The sequence below is a fragment of the Saccopteryx leptura genome, chromosome 3 (assembly GCF_036850995.1).
Source record: "Saccopteryx leptura isolate mSacLep1 chromosome 3, mSacLep1_pri_phased_curated, whole genome shotgun sequence".
Lineage (NCBI taxonomy): Eukaryota > Metazoa > Chordata > Mammalia > Chiroptera > Emballonuridae > Saccopteryx > Saccopteryx leptura.
Genome location: NC_089505.1, coordinates 19576524 through 19592838, shown reverse-complemented (window position 1 = coordinate 19592838; position 16315 = coordinate 19576524). Strand labels below are relative to the sequence as shown.

The window sequence follows — 16315 nt, the reverse complement described above, 5'->3', positions numbered from 1 at the left end:
AACGCTGAGGTTGCTGGTTCGAACCCTCAGGCTTACCTGGTCAAGGGACATATGGGAAGCAACTATGACTTGATGCTTCCTACTCTTCTCATGCTTTCTCTCTCTCTCTCTCTCTCTCTCCTCTCTCTAAAGTCAGTAAATTAAATCTTTAAAAAAAAGAAGTGTTTTTCTATGACAAAAATAAAAAAATAGTTTATTCAGTTATTGAGTATATACTACATGCCAAACTTATCAGTGAATATGATTTATATAAAAACATAACAGTAAAAAAATTATTCATGATTTTGGAGAGATTAAAACATAAATTAGACACAATAACAATAATTAAAAATTATCTAAGAGAAACATCTATCACATAAATATAAAATAATTAGAAGACAAACACTAATTTGTGGTATCAAAATACCAATTATTTTTTAATTATTAAAGAATTCTAAGTAAGGTAGTGTTTCAAAGGGTTTACTGCTTCAGAAATACTTACTGAAGTTTTCGAAGTTGTATCTGCTCTTAAAAGTGGTGACATAGAGGAACTGATGGAAGAAAGATGGCATTAGAAATTGAAAGTAGAATTTATTTTGTATTAAAAATATTTATTTGTTAAAAAATATATTTATTTGTTTACTATATGGTTCTTTGTTAGAGCCAGGGGTTAAAACACACACACAGAAACACTCTCTTTTTTCTCCCTTTCTCTCTCTTTTCCTCCTTAAAGTATATTCTCCACACAGCCAGAATAATCCTTGTGAAAAGCAAGTGAAATGAAAAAAAAATTGATAATATATCTACTCTACTTGAAACGTCCCTGTGAAACAAAGCAAACAGAGTTATGAGGACATACGCAGCGGGTGGCATGGAGATGTCCTTCTTTATTGGGCAGACTTATGTAGGAAATTAATAACAGACAATGTTAGGTGCAGAAACAAGGGCAGGGACTAGGACTAAGTAGATGCCTGACCAAAGTGTGTTTATTTAAAAGAGTTGGAATAAGAAGGCACTACATTCCTTAAGTGGCTTAACTATTTTTTTTTTTGAGAAAGATTTAATTCAACACTCATTCAATGGCTGTCTACTGTATGTTCTGTGTGTACTTGGTATATGATTAATAGACATGGATCAGAATATAGGCATAAAGTTATAAAATCTCAGCATAGAATGTGGCCAAAAGGAAATACAAATTCCATATTATAGTCATTATTTAGCAAAATTACACATACTTGGTAGTTGAATAAAGGAGTAATAAAAAAAAACTCCATTTAAGAAGTTCCAGTTTTTAAATTATTTGTTAAAGTTATAAACTAACCACTTATTCACTCATTCTTTTTTTAATTTAATTTTTTTTTGAATTTTGTTTATTGACTTTTAAAGAGAGAATAGAGAGAGAGAGGCAGGAAGACAGGGAGAATGAGAAAGGAGGAGAAGCGTGAAGCATCTACTTGACCAGGCAAGCCCGAGATTCGAACCAGTGACCTCAGTGTTCAATTCCAAGTCAATGCTTTATCCACTGTGCCACAACAGGCCAGGCTCATTCATTCATTCAAAGCTGAGTTTTAAATATTTTCCATATGCCATATACTCACAGAATCCATCTTTACTAGTCATCCTGCATAAATAAATTTGGTTAGCATTATTATCTTTTGCATTTATCTAATGTCTAAATAGTAATATTAATTTTATATTTATAGTAAGAGGGAAAGATAGCACTGATTGACAAGATAAGCAGTATTTTGTGATGGTTCCTACTGTACATTTTTTACTAATTAAGATAAAAAAGCAATATTAATGTGTTAATTAAATTTTTCTCCTATCATTTAGAAAAACATTATTTATAAATTTCTCATACTTATTTGAGTATAGGTATAAATTTTTTAAAAAGACTTAATCTGATTTGACTTTCTAAGGTTATCTGAAAGTAAAAAAGGAAAAGGATAACCTTGATATTTTCTGAAAATATGCTGTTATTTAAAAATTTTATGGAATTCTAAAATAATGGTATAAATTACAACCTGATCTGAGAAAAGATCATTTTATTTTTACAAAATTTAGAGTTTACATGATTTTAAGGTATGGCAATATTTACAGTTTAATCTTTGACTTTACCTATGAAAACATTTGATAATGTTTAATGTATTAGGCAGAGATTTCTACTTCTAGCTATGATGGAGTCACAGACTCCAGACTTTGCCTTCTATTATAAACAGGTAGAGAACTCGACACAACATAGGAAATAATTGTGGTCAGCACATGACCTTGATTCCAAGGAAGTGAAGAGAAACAAACAAGGTGAACCCTAAAATCACTCAGGCTTTCCTCCTGGAGGCAATTTCTTGGCTGTTGTTCAGCGAGAGAACATAAACAGAGCTTGGCCATCTAATGAATTTTAGAAGACAGACTCAGAGTTTAGGAAGAACAAGGCAGCTAGAATTTGTAGTACAGAGTAAGGGAGAGGAAGGGTCTATACAGAAAAGGAGTCTTAGAAGTTTGCATGAGAATTCCCTTGAGTATCTGACTGAATGCCAATTTGTGCATAGATACTGCTCACAAACATCAGGGGATATTTTATTGCTTCATATTCATTTTGAAATATCCTCTAATGTTTATGAGCAGTATAAGTAGATAGAATTCAAAAAGTCCAAGTAAAGGTCTTGACCAGGTTGCTCAGTTGGTTACAGCATCATCCCTAAATACCAAGGTTGCAGATTTGATCCCTGATCAGAGCACATACAAGAATCAACCAATGAATGCATAAGTAAGTGGAACAACAAATCAATATTTCTCTCTCTCTCTCTCTCTGCCTTTCTCTCTCTCTCTCTCTCCTCTCTAAAATCAACAAATAAATTCAATATATTTTTAGAAGTCCAGAAGAACAATTACTAGGGAGATGGATTCCTAGAGTTCACATGGAACCAGGAATTGTCTCAATCTTCACAAGCTGGAGTGGTGATACCCTGCTAAATGAACAAAAAATTAAGTAGAGACCTCAGAGGTCCACACCTTAATAATAAGATTAAACTATTCATAAAGTAGAGACTACTTTAGACTTGCCTTCCCTTAAAGATTAAAAACAAGATTCAAACTGAACCACAAGTGGCTTAGCTGCCTGCCAGAACAAAGGGAATGCTTCAAGGTAAAGCTGCAGCACTCTACTCCTTATCTACACAATGTGCAGCATCTGGCCAGACATGTGACACAGTGAGCAAAAGTGGCACATTACCAGAAGGAAAATCACGCAGTAGAAACAGTCCTAGAAATTACATTGATGATGGATTAGCAGTCAAAGATATTAAAATACACACTTTAAGTACATAAAAAAGGATTTAAAACAAAACATGAATATTATAAGAAGGCAAATAGAAATATAAAAATACAAAATAGAACTTAGATAAGGAAAGGTAAAATATATAAGAAATAATACTTAATGAATGGTATTAACAGATATTAGACATTATAGAAACAAAAATCAGTAAATTGAGAAACACAGCAATAGAAAATAGGCAAATTGAGGCACACAGAGGGAAAACAAAAAACAAACAGATTAAGTGATTTGAAGAATACAACAAAGAGGTATATTAATAAGTGTATAGAGACCCAGAAAGAAAGGAGACAGGCCAGAAAATTTTTTTAAGAAATAATTACTTGAAAAATATTCCAATGTAATAAAAATATAAACTTAAATTCATGAACCTCAACAAATCTCAAAGAAGCAGAATGCAAAGAAAACATAATTAAATTGCTAAAAACCAGTGATGAAAAGAAAAATCTTACTATCAGCCACAGTGAAAAGCTGTTACACACAAAAAAACAAAGCCATCTCATCAAAACCATATACATCATCTCATCAAAAACCTCATCAAAAACCATATATAAGGCGAAGTAAGGGATAACATCTTTAAAGTGTTAAAAGGGAAAAAAAATCTTTCAACCTAGAATTCTATCTCCAAAGACAATGGAATGGAATAAAATGCTAAAAGAAAAAAAAATAAAACTGTCTACTTAAACTTTTCTACCAAAATACGGTTTTTAAAAATTAAGCCAAAATAAAGACTTTTCAAATGAATAAAGGGTGATAGAAGTCATAATTCTTACATTGGCATACAATAAAGGTTGAAGAATGTTCTTAGCAATGAAGAAAATTATAGCAGATAGAATTCTGGGTGTGTACAAAGGAATTAAAAGCACCAGAAATTATATGTGTGTGAGTAAATATAAAATATAAGCATTTTTTTCTTATTTCAAAAGTATATTTGAAAGATAATTGTTTAAAGCAAAAATAATTCTAGGGAGTTATAACATATGCGTATGTGTGATGTACTAAAGCAATGACCCAATAGGAGGGGGGAATGGAAGAATATTGCTGTAGAGGTCTTACAATGTACACAAAGTTATAGAATATGATTTGAATGTGTATACATGAATGTGATAAATTAATGGTGCACATTTTTAATCCTACAACAACCAAAAAAAAAAAAACACAAAAAACAAACACAGAAGTTTAGCAAGTATGCCAATTTTATGGTTAAAATGAAATGCTAAGTAATTCTCAATTTAAAAGAAGGCAGAAGGGAAGTGAAGGGGAACAAAGGACAGATGGGACAGATAGAAAAAAGGAGATGATTGATTCGGATCCAACCACCCCAATGTAACAAATGTAAATGTACTGCACACATCAAGAGAGAGGCAGGAATTGTCAGCCTGGAGATGAAAGCAAGATCTAATTATGTGCTGTTTACAAGACGCTCACTTTCCAGGCAGTGTGTTTTGATGTTTATTTTTGTATTGTGTTAATGCAAAAGCGCTCACCAAACAATCTGAAAACAGGAGAAAGTTTAAACTGCTCAAATGACAAGCAATTCTTCAGTAATTTTGGACTAGTAATTTTTTCTTCCAATAATTTAGGTGATCTTTTGAATTCACTAGAGCAAGTAACAAAACCTCTCACCAAGCTATAATTTCTTATCCATCATTCTGCTTTTCTGTATATAAAGTTGCTCAGACTTTCATTAATATAACAAAAATTCTAAAGTTCCTCAGCTTTTATAAATGAATGAGGTTTTATTACATAGGAACTCATGTATAAGCACTACCTGTTTTTTCAGAAAATAATCCTGTATTTTTACTTTCTGAGGATAATGAATGCATATTAATATAAATAGGGATAAAATTCAACCATTTCATTTTTAAATCTATAAGAGATAATGTAGTGAATCTTCTTTATTAGAGAAATTACTATGGAAAAACCTCTAAATAAGTTAAAATTCACATCTGAACTCTAAGGTGATGAGATAATTTTAAATCATGTACTTAATTGTCTTCAGCATATAGAATTTTTAGAAAAGTTCTTTTTTCATCACAGTGTGAAAACAAAACATCAGAAATAGAAGACTTCCGGAGAACCACCATTAGGCATATGAACTATCTCTATGTTGCAGGTCATCCGGAAAGGAGAGGTGAGCTGCTGCTGGATTTGCACGGCCTGCAAGGAGAATGAATACGTGCAAGACGAGTTCACCTGCAAAGCCTGTGACTTGGGGTGGTGGCCCAATCCGGATCTCACAGGTAGGAGCTGCCGCATGCAGAAACTCTCTTTGACTATTGGCTTTTCCTGTGTGCGCCTTGTTGGAAATGTGAGCAATCAGCTCATGTCCTTTGGATGTTCCCGTCAAAGAGTACACACAACCCGTGTAAATTTTCTGTGATCTATAGTAAAAAGAAAGGTTATTTAAATCTAAGTAAAAATGTTTGGAAAGGGTATTCTGGTATACCAGTCATTTTATTTCTTTTTAAAAATTTTATCTGAAGATATTTCTAATCACTTGAATTTATGTTTGCACATTTTCCTTGAACACCGTGTATGAGGCACTACTGCAGGACCCAAAGGTACAGAAATAATCCTTTGAGTAGTAAGAATGTTCATGTACGTCCTCGTGCCTCCTGACCATCCAGATAACAAAAATTTTTATTTTAAAAATGTGTAAGGCAGCATTAAAAAAAGGAAAATGTATGTTCTTTTTGTTTCCATACATTGGTATCAAACAAACATGATTTTAAGTTAATAAAACTGGAACTAGCCTGACTGGGTGGTGGCGCAGGGGATAGAGCACCAGACTGGGATGCGGAGAACCCAGGTTCGAGACCCCGAGGTCGCCAGCTTGAGCGAGGGCTCATCTGGTTTGAGCAAAAAGCTCACCAGCTTGAGCCCAAGCTCGCTGGCTCAAGCAAGAGGTTACTCGGTCTACTGAAGGCCCGCGGTCAAGGCACGTATAAGAAAGCAATCAATGAACAATTAAGGTGTTGCAATGTGCAACGAAAAACTAATGATTGATGCTTCTCATCTCTCCGTTCCTGTCTGTCTGTCCCTGTCTATCCCTCTCTCTGTAAAAAAAAATTAAAAAATAAAATAAAATAAAAAATAAATAAAACTGGAACTAATTTTATTTTTTGGAAAAAACAACAACTCACTCCCACGGTTCAGCGAGCATAAAAAAGAACTCACTACTCAAAGGGTTAAAGTCTATTAAAGAAGAAACGTGTAAAAACATAACATATAACGGATATTAACAGTATAATGGAGACTTTTTTTTTTTTTTTCTGAAGCTGGAAACAGGGAGAGACAGTCAGACAGACTCCCGCATGCGCCCGACCGGGATCCACCTGGCACGCCCACCAGGGGCGATGCTCTGCCTACCAGGGGGCGATGCTCTGCCCATCCTGGGCGTCGCCATGTTGCGACCAGAGCCACTCTAGCACCTGAGGCAGAGGCCACAGAGCCATCCCCAGCGCCCGGGCCATCTTTGCTCCAATGGAGCCTTGGCTGCGGGAGAGGAAGAGAGAGACAGAGAGGAAAGCGCGGCGGAGGGGTGGAGAAGCAAATGGGCGCTTCTCCTGTGTGCCCTGGCCGGGAATCGAATTCATTTTTTTTTTTAATGGAGTCATTTATAGTGTTGTAAAGTTTGCTAGGGAGACAAGGAAACAAAAGGAAGCCCAGATGTAAAGGAGAACACGAAAAACATAAGAGCATATATAAAATTTGGGGAAAACCATGCAACAAGTGTGTGAGGTTGGCTGGTAGACAGGAGGGCCTGGGAGGGAAGTGGTCAGTTATGAGGTCTAATGGCCACACTGGCAGTGGGTGGTCAAGAGCCCTCACGTGGTCTTTTCCTAAGTATTTATATTTGGATTTTGACTTGAACACAGGAGAACTATTGAACTATTGAAGAATTTAAAGTGATTTATAATAGGATGTTTGTGTCTCAGAAGGATGCTTCTGGTAGTAGGATGGTGGAGGGTAGACTAGATTGAAATCAGAGAAGTCAGGAAGCTATCACAGTGGTCCAAGGGGGTAATTTCAAAGGATGCAAACTAGGGCGTTTACAGTGGGAACGTAGAGGAATAAATGAATGTAAGAGATGATTCACTGGTAAAAAAAACAGTGGGGTTCCGGCCCTGGCTGGTTGGCTCAGTGGTAGAGCATCGGCCTGGCGTGCAGAAGTCCCAGGTTCGATTCCCGGCAGGGCACACAGGAGAAGCGCCCATTTGCTTCTCCACCCCTCCCCCTCTCCTTCCTCTCTGTCTCTCTCTTCCCCTCCCGCAGCCGAGGCTCCATTGGAGCAAAGATGGCCCCGGGCGCTGGGGATGGCTCCTTGGCCTCTGCCCCAGGCGCTAGAGTGGCTCTGGTCGCAACAGAGCGACACCCCGGAGGGGCAGAGCATAGCCCCCTGGTGGGCAGAGCATCGCCCCCTGGTGGGCGTGCCGGGTGGATCCCGGTCGGGCGCATGCGGGAGTCTGTCTGACTGTCTCTCCCCGTTTCTAGCTTCAGAAAAATACAAAACAAAACAAAACAAAAACCAGTGGGGTTCCTATGGGTGGACGCTATGAGTTTATATGTTTCTTAAGAGCAATGTTCAGGTATGTGAATTTTGTTTTCTACAGACACTGGTATGAGCTCACACAGGAGAGGTATTTTACAAATACTTTGTCAACTAAGTTTGTCCTCTGGGTAACCTAACCCTTCATTTGAGAGACAGGAAACTGAGACCTAAAGAGGTATACTCGTGTGCCCAAAGTCATGGCACTAACTAGAGGCAGAACCCAGTTCACTGACTCCTGATCTTACGCCTCCCTGGGTGTAGACGACAATCATTAGAGAGGGTAACATTCCTGATTGTTGTTCACTTTTTTACTTGTTTTCAAATAAGAATACAAGACTAAGAAACTATATGGCTTATTTAAAGCACATTAAAAATGACTGAGTTAGTAGAACCAGGTCACATAATTAAAATGATGCTTATTAAGTGAGAGTGCCTTGTAAAATGTTAATCCTATTAGAAAAAAATTAATCTAAAATGAGTACCAGAAATCCATTAGGTATCACCTAGTATAAAGGCCTTTTTAAAGAAAAGGAAATTAAATCAGAGTATTTTTGAAGGTACAAACTGTATTTCATCTTTTAAATTCTCTGGCTAAAAACTGGTTTTCAACTTTAATGAGCCTAAAAATTACCTTGGAATTACCTATCTGCTTGAGATGCTCTTTCACTAGTTCTGAGATGGGATCAAGCAGATTCTGAAGCACTTAATTCCTGTCCCATTCTTCCAGAAACACTACTCTTTAGCTCATAGCCTGGTGTCTTGAATGTAATAGCTTCCTAATAAATATTTGTTCTATTGAGAGAATTACAAAGAAGAAGAGACTCATCCAACTTCATCTAGGTCAATGCAGTTGGTTAACAGAGGAACCACGATGAGAATCCCTGGTTCTAATGCTCTCTCACTGTGCCCTTTGTGTCTGGTTGTGGGAAATGGACTGGCTTGGAAAAGCTTTTCCAACCTTTCTTTGGACACACGCCACCTCTTCCTCTCATTCTGTGCCTCTCTTCACATTTTTATTGTCCTTCATAATGTATGCTTCCTGCTGGGCCTTTTTGTCTTGAGTAAGCAGGTCTCCTTAGATCACCACTGTGCTTGAGAACTGGGTTGAATTAATAGTCAGTCCACTCTGTTACTTGAATGAGACCATAGCTGACAAGAAGAGGCTCAAAACAGAGCTAGCCTCTTTTTCAGGTGGACCTTGGAAGTCAGAAATCCTAGCTTTGTGGTACAACAGTTTTTTTTCCCTTGTCTACATTTTGTACAGTTTCCCCAAACTTTTCCTACTTCTCCATTTTCACATTAATTGAGGCTTAACTCATACATTAAAAAAAAAACTTCTCCCTGGCCGGTTGGCTCAGCAGTAGAGCGTCGGCCTGGCGTGTGGGGGACCCGGGTTCGATTCCCGGCCAGGGCACATAGGAGAAGCGCCCATTTGCTTTTCCACCCCCCCCCCCTTCCTCTCTGTCTCTCTCTTCCCCTCACGCAGCCAAGGCTCCATTGGAGCAAAGATGGCCCGGGCGCTGGGGATGGCTCCTTGGCCTCTGCCCCGGGCGCTAGAGTGGCTCTGGTCGCGGCAGAGCGACGCCCGGGAGGGGCAGAGCATCGCCCTTGGTAGGCGTGCCGGGTGGATCCCAGTCGGGCGCATGCGGGAGTCTGTCTCTCCCCGTTTCCAGCTTCAGAAAAATACAAAAACAAAAACAAAAACAAAAAAAAAAAACTTCTATGTTAAAATTTTAAAATTCAAAAATCTTTTAAAAATGTGAAATGTTACAATAATAGAATTCAAAGTTATATATTTTATTCTGGAGAGATCTTCCATTGTGGGTATATCATCTGTCCACTGTCAAATGATCACTACCATTGATTACGGCATTTTGACTTAGTGAAGTATAAAAAAAATCCTCTTTCATTATAAATAGATGGATATGAATACAATTATCCTTTTAAAGAATTTAATCTATCCATTATATTTATAAAAGTCATTTTAACATTCAAATGAGTTGAGCCAAGCAACAGCTCAGACTGCCTTTATCTATCAGCAGGCAAGTGTCTCCTATATCCAGATTAATTTGCAAATCTTATGTTTAGGATTCTTTGGAATATACATCTCTCACACTAATTTATGCGTAGTGTGAAAGGCCATCTGTTGTTTCTGCATCCTTTTGGTCTTAGACATGAATGGAAAATGAGATCTCGTTTGCCACTTATTTTGTGCCATGTGAGACTTGGACCAAGGGTGCAGAGCATGACAGTGTTGTTGGTTGTTGCCATGGTAGCAGTGGTTGTTGAAAAAGAAAATCTACAAGCACAGAATACCAAAAATCAGTGGATATATTCAGCAGAGTAAATATATTGCCTTTAAGTAGGTATTTTATTTTCATGGGTAGATTTTTTTTTTTGGACTGTATTTTAGTTAATATGAGACATTATTCTTGTCTGAGAAATGGTGATTTTTTTAAATTGAAGATAGAATTTGTTAAAATGTGTTTAAAACACTTGTATGAAATAGCTACTTTCCATATATGTTCCAAAGATTCTAATATTAATGAATAAAAACATGTTTATAAGTGGATTTTTATTTTGATCAGCATGTGCTTTTGGGCTATAAAGAAAAATCGGCATATTTTTTAGAGAAAGTTATTTCTGAGGCTGTTAATAAGTTTTTTGTATTTTCTTCTTGTGAAAGATGCACATTTTAATTCAGCATTTAAATTTTGCACCTTATTTTTTATGATGCATAAACAGGGATCTCTTCTGCCAGAATATATAACTTGACAGTAGTTTAACAATTCATGGGCCAATTATATATAATCTGATGCTTCTAATTTCTTTTAAAAAGTCAAATAGTTTAAGATCATTCCTCAGAAAACCAGACTACATTAAATTTAATCACTAAAAATAGAGGTAGTAAATTATAGAAATTAACTAATTTTAACTCTTTTTCTTTATTTTGGTAGTTGCTGTGATCTCTCATACTATCTGTTCATTTATTTAATTTTATTTTGTACACTACCATATGCTTTACGCCAGGCAGTTTTTTGCAAGTAACTGGGGACATATGGGTGAAAGAAGCCAGGTTTATATTCGGGAGGATGAGCTTTATATGAAACTAGACATGTAAACAGTCAATTATGATAATAAACCCCACAAAAAGAATATGTGCAAAATGTCATAGGAACACAGAATAGAAAAGCAATTACTGTATTTCTCCCAGGGAAGAGAAAAACCTGCACAGGGTAAGGTACATTTGAGTTAAACATTGAATAATAAATATAATTTTATCTTGTAGGTAATTCATATGAATGTAATAACATTAAAGAAAGCATTTCAAGAAAGCCTTGTATAATCATGAAGTATTATTATAAATGTTATTAAATGCCCAAGACATTTTGGGTAGAATAATTGTGGCCTTTATTTTTTTATTCATATTAAATTTGTCTTTACCTAATTGAAAAGAAGTCTGATATTAAATTTTACTTCCGCCGATGCATTTGGATCTTACAAGTAAACCAATATTTGGTTTGAAAGTTAGAAATATTCCCTGGTCCTCAGATCAGAGTCATTGCAGCCTCTCTTGGATGTTGCTCAGTAATCTATAGTCAGCTTGAAGAAAACTGACTTGTCGATGGCTCTAGATTCTCTGGGATAACTCTAACCTGGAAGCTGTTGGCTTCTTAAATATAATATGCACAACTCCCATTATGTCTTCTCCTTTTGGACGCTGAGGGTCAGGTAGGCTCGGGATACTCCTCACTACATATTCCTACTCCTCACCTCCATCCTTCCTAGTCTCGGAATTCCCAAATACATCTGAGGTTGGACAGTCACTCTTCTTTTTAAAACTCAAAACAGAACAACAAATTACGTTATATTACACAGTACATTACATAGCTGGACAATCTGGACACTACAGCTAATTACCTAAATATATCAAAACTAGTGCCTCTCAAATTTAGGATGTCTTAAGAAAGTAGAAGGAAGAAAAAAAGAAGGAGTAGGAGAAGAAAGATCAGAAATACTTTTAAGAAGTTTATTCAAGATGTAAATGTTCAATCCCAAGCCCCAGCGGATACTGTTTTGGGTTGTCCTGGATTGGCATTGGAAAGCCTGGTTTTCACATAGAGAAATATAAACTAGGATCTTCATGAGAGATACAACATAAGAGATAAATCATAGTGGAGTTGTAGGTATATTGTTTTGAGGTGTTATAATAAACTGCGACTGTTACAACACAAGAATACTTATATCCCCTTCTAGTGTACAGACTTTTTTTTTCTTCATTTGTGTACAGTACGCTGTGTAGGATAAGCCTACTGTACAACTAGACTGGGTGACTCTCTGATTATCTGTAGAGATGCCTGAGTATTTGTCGTTGACTCTCAGCTACATTAAGGAAACTGGGATTTGTGATATGCATTTGAAAGTTTGAAACTCTGTAACATACCTAATATTTGTTTGATATGATTGAGTGATTGAGTTAGAATAATGACTATCTATAAAATATAGGCTTAGGCAAGTATGTACTTATTACTAATAAGGGGAACACTGAAGACACACTCAGGTTTGTATAGCTTTGTAAAGTAAAAAGGTGTGGAGTATGCAAGAGTACAAAAGAATGTGATGCATACAAGAACCTTCTAAAGATTATCTTGTGCAGAAGACCATTGTGTAGTCATCAACTTGCTCCACATTTCTTGGGATAACACTCAATGTCCATGGCCTTCTGCTTCTGGAGGGTGTCTGCAGAAACTCAGATAGCCTTGCTGGTGGAGAAGGTGCGGATTGAATGTGTACCCTTGGGTGGGCCCACAGCTATGGGAACCAGCTGGAAGTTACAAAAGCGACTCATGGAGCGTGGTTTGTTACTGTAGTATTCATCATAGCAATCAGATGGCACCAGGAGAAATGGAGCCCCTGGCCAGTGTGAGTCAGAGCAGTGCAGGACGGAGACCCTGAAGAAGAGACCCCACGTATACTGAGTCTGCAGATTGATTTTCCAGAGTCATCAGAGGAGGAAGTTCTCCAGTGTCATGTTTCCAGCCTTGATCAGGAAGCCCTGTATTCAAGAGGTCATCATTTAAGGTTTACAGATGACCTCCTGAGGAGGCAATCTTAAAAAGTTCAAATCAGACACATCCAAGTCACTTAGCAGATGTGTTTATTTGAATTTTGATCTTGGAGTTCCAATCCTCAGGCCCATGAATGCCAAGAGGGAACCCTCCTCTTTGGGTTGGAGATTTTTGGCTGCTGCATCTTCTACATTGAGCTTCTTCTCATGCAGTTCTGTGCTACGAACCTTGTTTCCAGAAGATTCTTCAGCTGTAGGACATTTTACCATTGATGCCCATAATGCAGAGTCATGTCTTGCAGATGGGGCCAGTGACCCTCTCACCTACCCACCCACCTACCTGCCTGCCTGTGCATTGGTCAGAAAATGATTCATGTGAGGGTGTAACTGTGGGAAAATGAGCAGGCCTTAAGTGCCTTAGGCAAATGTCTGGGTGAAGTAAATTGGGGGAGTGGTGGTCTGTGTGTTATGCAGCAGTCTAGGAGGGTACAAGTTGGTCATGCACAAATTCTGTTAGAAACTGCAGGTCTAGTTTGGGCATTCCGACTGCATTGCAAACTGCTAAGAGAAGGGAATGGTTGAGATGCTGACAGTAATCTTTGATTCATCTTGTCCTATGTTTTTTAACTTAAGTTTTTCTTGATTAGATTTCAAAGTGGTGTTGTCATTCAAATGGGAGGGTGAAGGTTGTAGGAGGAGAGGGCACAGCTTTACACTGTCCTGGGAGGGTGGGGGGAAGAAAGGGAGGGGTGATTAGTTACATGGCAGAGGGTGGAGGGGGTTGTGGGAATTCTCAGGACAAAACATTAATAGGCAGAGCTCTGGAGAATTTAATAGAGCTGGTGGACAAAGAAAATACTAGTCGATATTAGGAAGTTGAAAATGGTAGTTGAATTGTTGCTTGGAAGCACGCAATTTCCTAGGAAACTTTCTAAAGCACTTAGAACTCTTGGTGCAGGGGAAAGGCAAAGCTGTGTTGCTTTGCTGAAAGGTGGGGAAGACTGGAAAAATGTAACTGAAAACCTGAGAATCAGTCCCCTGAAAGATGGATGTGTCTGGATGTGTACTGGTAGGGCATTGCTTCACTGCTTTGCAAGCTTCTTAAGTGGTTTATTAGAAGGTGTGAAGGTGAGTCTTATAAAAGACTTTAAGTGCTCTAATTGGGGGCTTTTACAGTATTAAGATTGAGATTCTGGTATACACTTAAGATGAAATTAGATGTATTCTTTTGGGTTACCTTTCTGGGTTTGTTACTCATTTTTGTACACTGAGGGGTTGTGGTTGACAATTCTGAGCAAAGTGAAAAAAAAATGCTATCTAAAGAAATTGTATATGTTACATCATGCCTTACAAACACATCACTTGTCTTTTCCTTGTGGTCAGATTAATAACAACAAAAGTTTTGGCTGACTATCGTCTTTTCATAGTCGTTCTCACAAAGAGAATCAAGTAACTTTTTGTGGTCACTGTAAATTGACTGCAATATCTGGTAGCAAACAGTCCATATACCAAGGTTCGAGTTTATAATCCATCATATCTTTAGTTTGAAATTTGTGTTTTTAAACCGATCCAGTACTAGAGAGAAAATTATCAGCCAGAATTAGTTTCAGGAGTAAGAGCAAAATGGATGGGTAGGGTTTTAATAGATGCGGTCTAACTGTAAAAATTTAAGGAAGGATCTGAAAATGCTTTATGATATCACATGTTTGTATGTGCTATGCTGCTGACTTAACATATCTAGATCATTGTGTAGCATTTTCATATTGACACAAAAAGAAAGATTTATAATAATCTAGGTACCTATTATCATCTATATACGCATGTTCTCTGTCCCCATCCATCTCCCATTTCTGTGGAGTCATTTGTCCATAAGGATTCTGGGAAAAAAACCATTTCCTGGATAAGTTCTTAAATTATACATTTTGTAGGTATTTTTATGACTAGAGCAGCTATAATTTGAGCAGGTGTAAGTACATCTTATTTGGAAGTAAATCCTACCTATTAAATATTGACGGTTTGAGTCCAGAGAATAATGTATCACTCTAATAATAAACCCAAAGTAAGAGTTATATGCTAGAACATAAGGCTGGTAAAATTTTTCACTATTTAAGTGGTTTTATTAAATAAAGATATCTGATATAGTGAGGTTATTGGTACACATAAAGGTACAGATATCAACAAGATAGTGTTGCTTCCTTTCGAAGTTCAGAGGAGAATAGGGAGTCCTTGGGTATCAATGTCTCTCATTGAATTAAGTCATTGGACAAATTTAAAAAGCTGTCCTTCTGAGCTTTAGCTAATGTGGAACATTGATTATTTAAATGATGGTTCTGTTTGCAGTATCTATAGATTGTCTTGTCTATAGGTTCCCAAGACATAGAGAATAGAGGTTCTTTTTGTGTTTTACCTAAAGATCTGCAATCACATTAATTCCTAGTTTATTTACTTTTATTCTCTATCAAAATGTCTAGCCACATAAAATATTTATGAGTCAGTAATTTTGTATTTTAATATTTTTCTTTCTCTGGTTGAATTCCCTAATTCAGGTTTGAGCTCATTTATATGTTAGCTGTTGAGTCCACCCCAGAATTATTTGAAGATTTCCTAAAGTCAATCTTTCACCTTTATTTAGTTTATAATTTTGAATTTTTTACTAAGGAAAAACTTCTGAAATTGCCTTATGTAATGCATTTTCTATTTCTATTTTTAAAATTTTACACTACTGGGTTATTTAAATCTTCTCTTTTCTAATTTTCTGCTTTTAAACATTTTCCTCCATGAGACTAACAAGTAATTGAATTAATTGGTATATATCTGTAGTGTGGAACAATAAGTATCTAATCAAACTCATGAATTTTGCAGAAAATATTTTGCTTGTGTCTGAAGTTTAGGAAAAGCGTTAATTATAGCTCTTCATTTGGCTCAGGGTGTTAATTCAACTTCCATAGATATGATTTGTATTCTACAAATTCAAAATGTGTTATTATTTTCTGATAAAAATTCTGAGGGGTGCTGTTGTTGATTGACTGAACAGGTTCAAAACAGGTCCTGGTGGTTCCTTGTTACCATGCCTACAGAACAATGTCTTCTAAATTTATGAAAATATTTTTTTCTCACAATTTGGGAAATACTGGCATAGATCAAACATAAAATTCTTTTAAGGCATTGTCTCCAGGACCTGAGACATTTTTCTCTGTGTGTGAAATACAAAACAGACTTCATTCTCCATCTCGAATGAAAAGGTGAGCCAGGCAGGTAGGAGCACGGCTCGGTTCTTCTTTTCAAGAGATGGGTGAGGGGAGATTCCACGCTTCCCTGGTGTGTTTGTTACTAGCTGATAACTAAGTGGCCCTCAGATGGCACATACACATCACGCGTAACT

The 16315-nt window shown here is 36.8% G+C and overlaps 1 protein-coding gene across 3 annotated transcripts in view; it reads left to right on the top strand.

Annotated features, from left to right (window-relative positions):
* GRM1 (glutamate metabotropic receptor 1) overlaps nucleotides 1-16315 on the top strand; it is a 344388-nt gene that overhangs the window by 294451 nt on the left and 33622 nt on the right. For all 3 annotated transcript variants that reach the window (XM_066373050.1, XM_066373052.1, XM_066373051.1), the window contains exon 6: nucleotides 5427-5553. In XM_066373050.1, the coding sequence (XP_066229147.1) occupies nucleotides 5427-5553 (127 nt within the window). The remainder of the gene's footprint in view (nucleotides 1-5426; nucleotides 5554-16315) is intronic.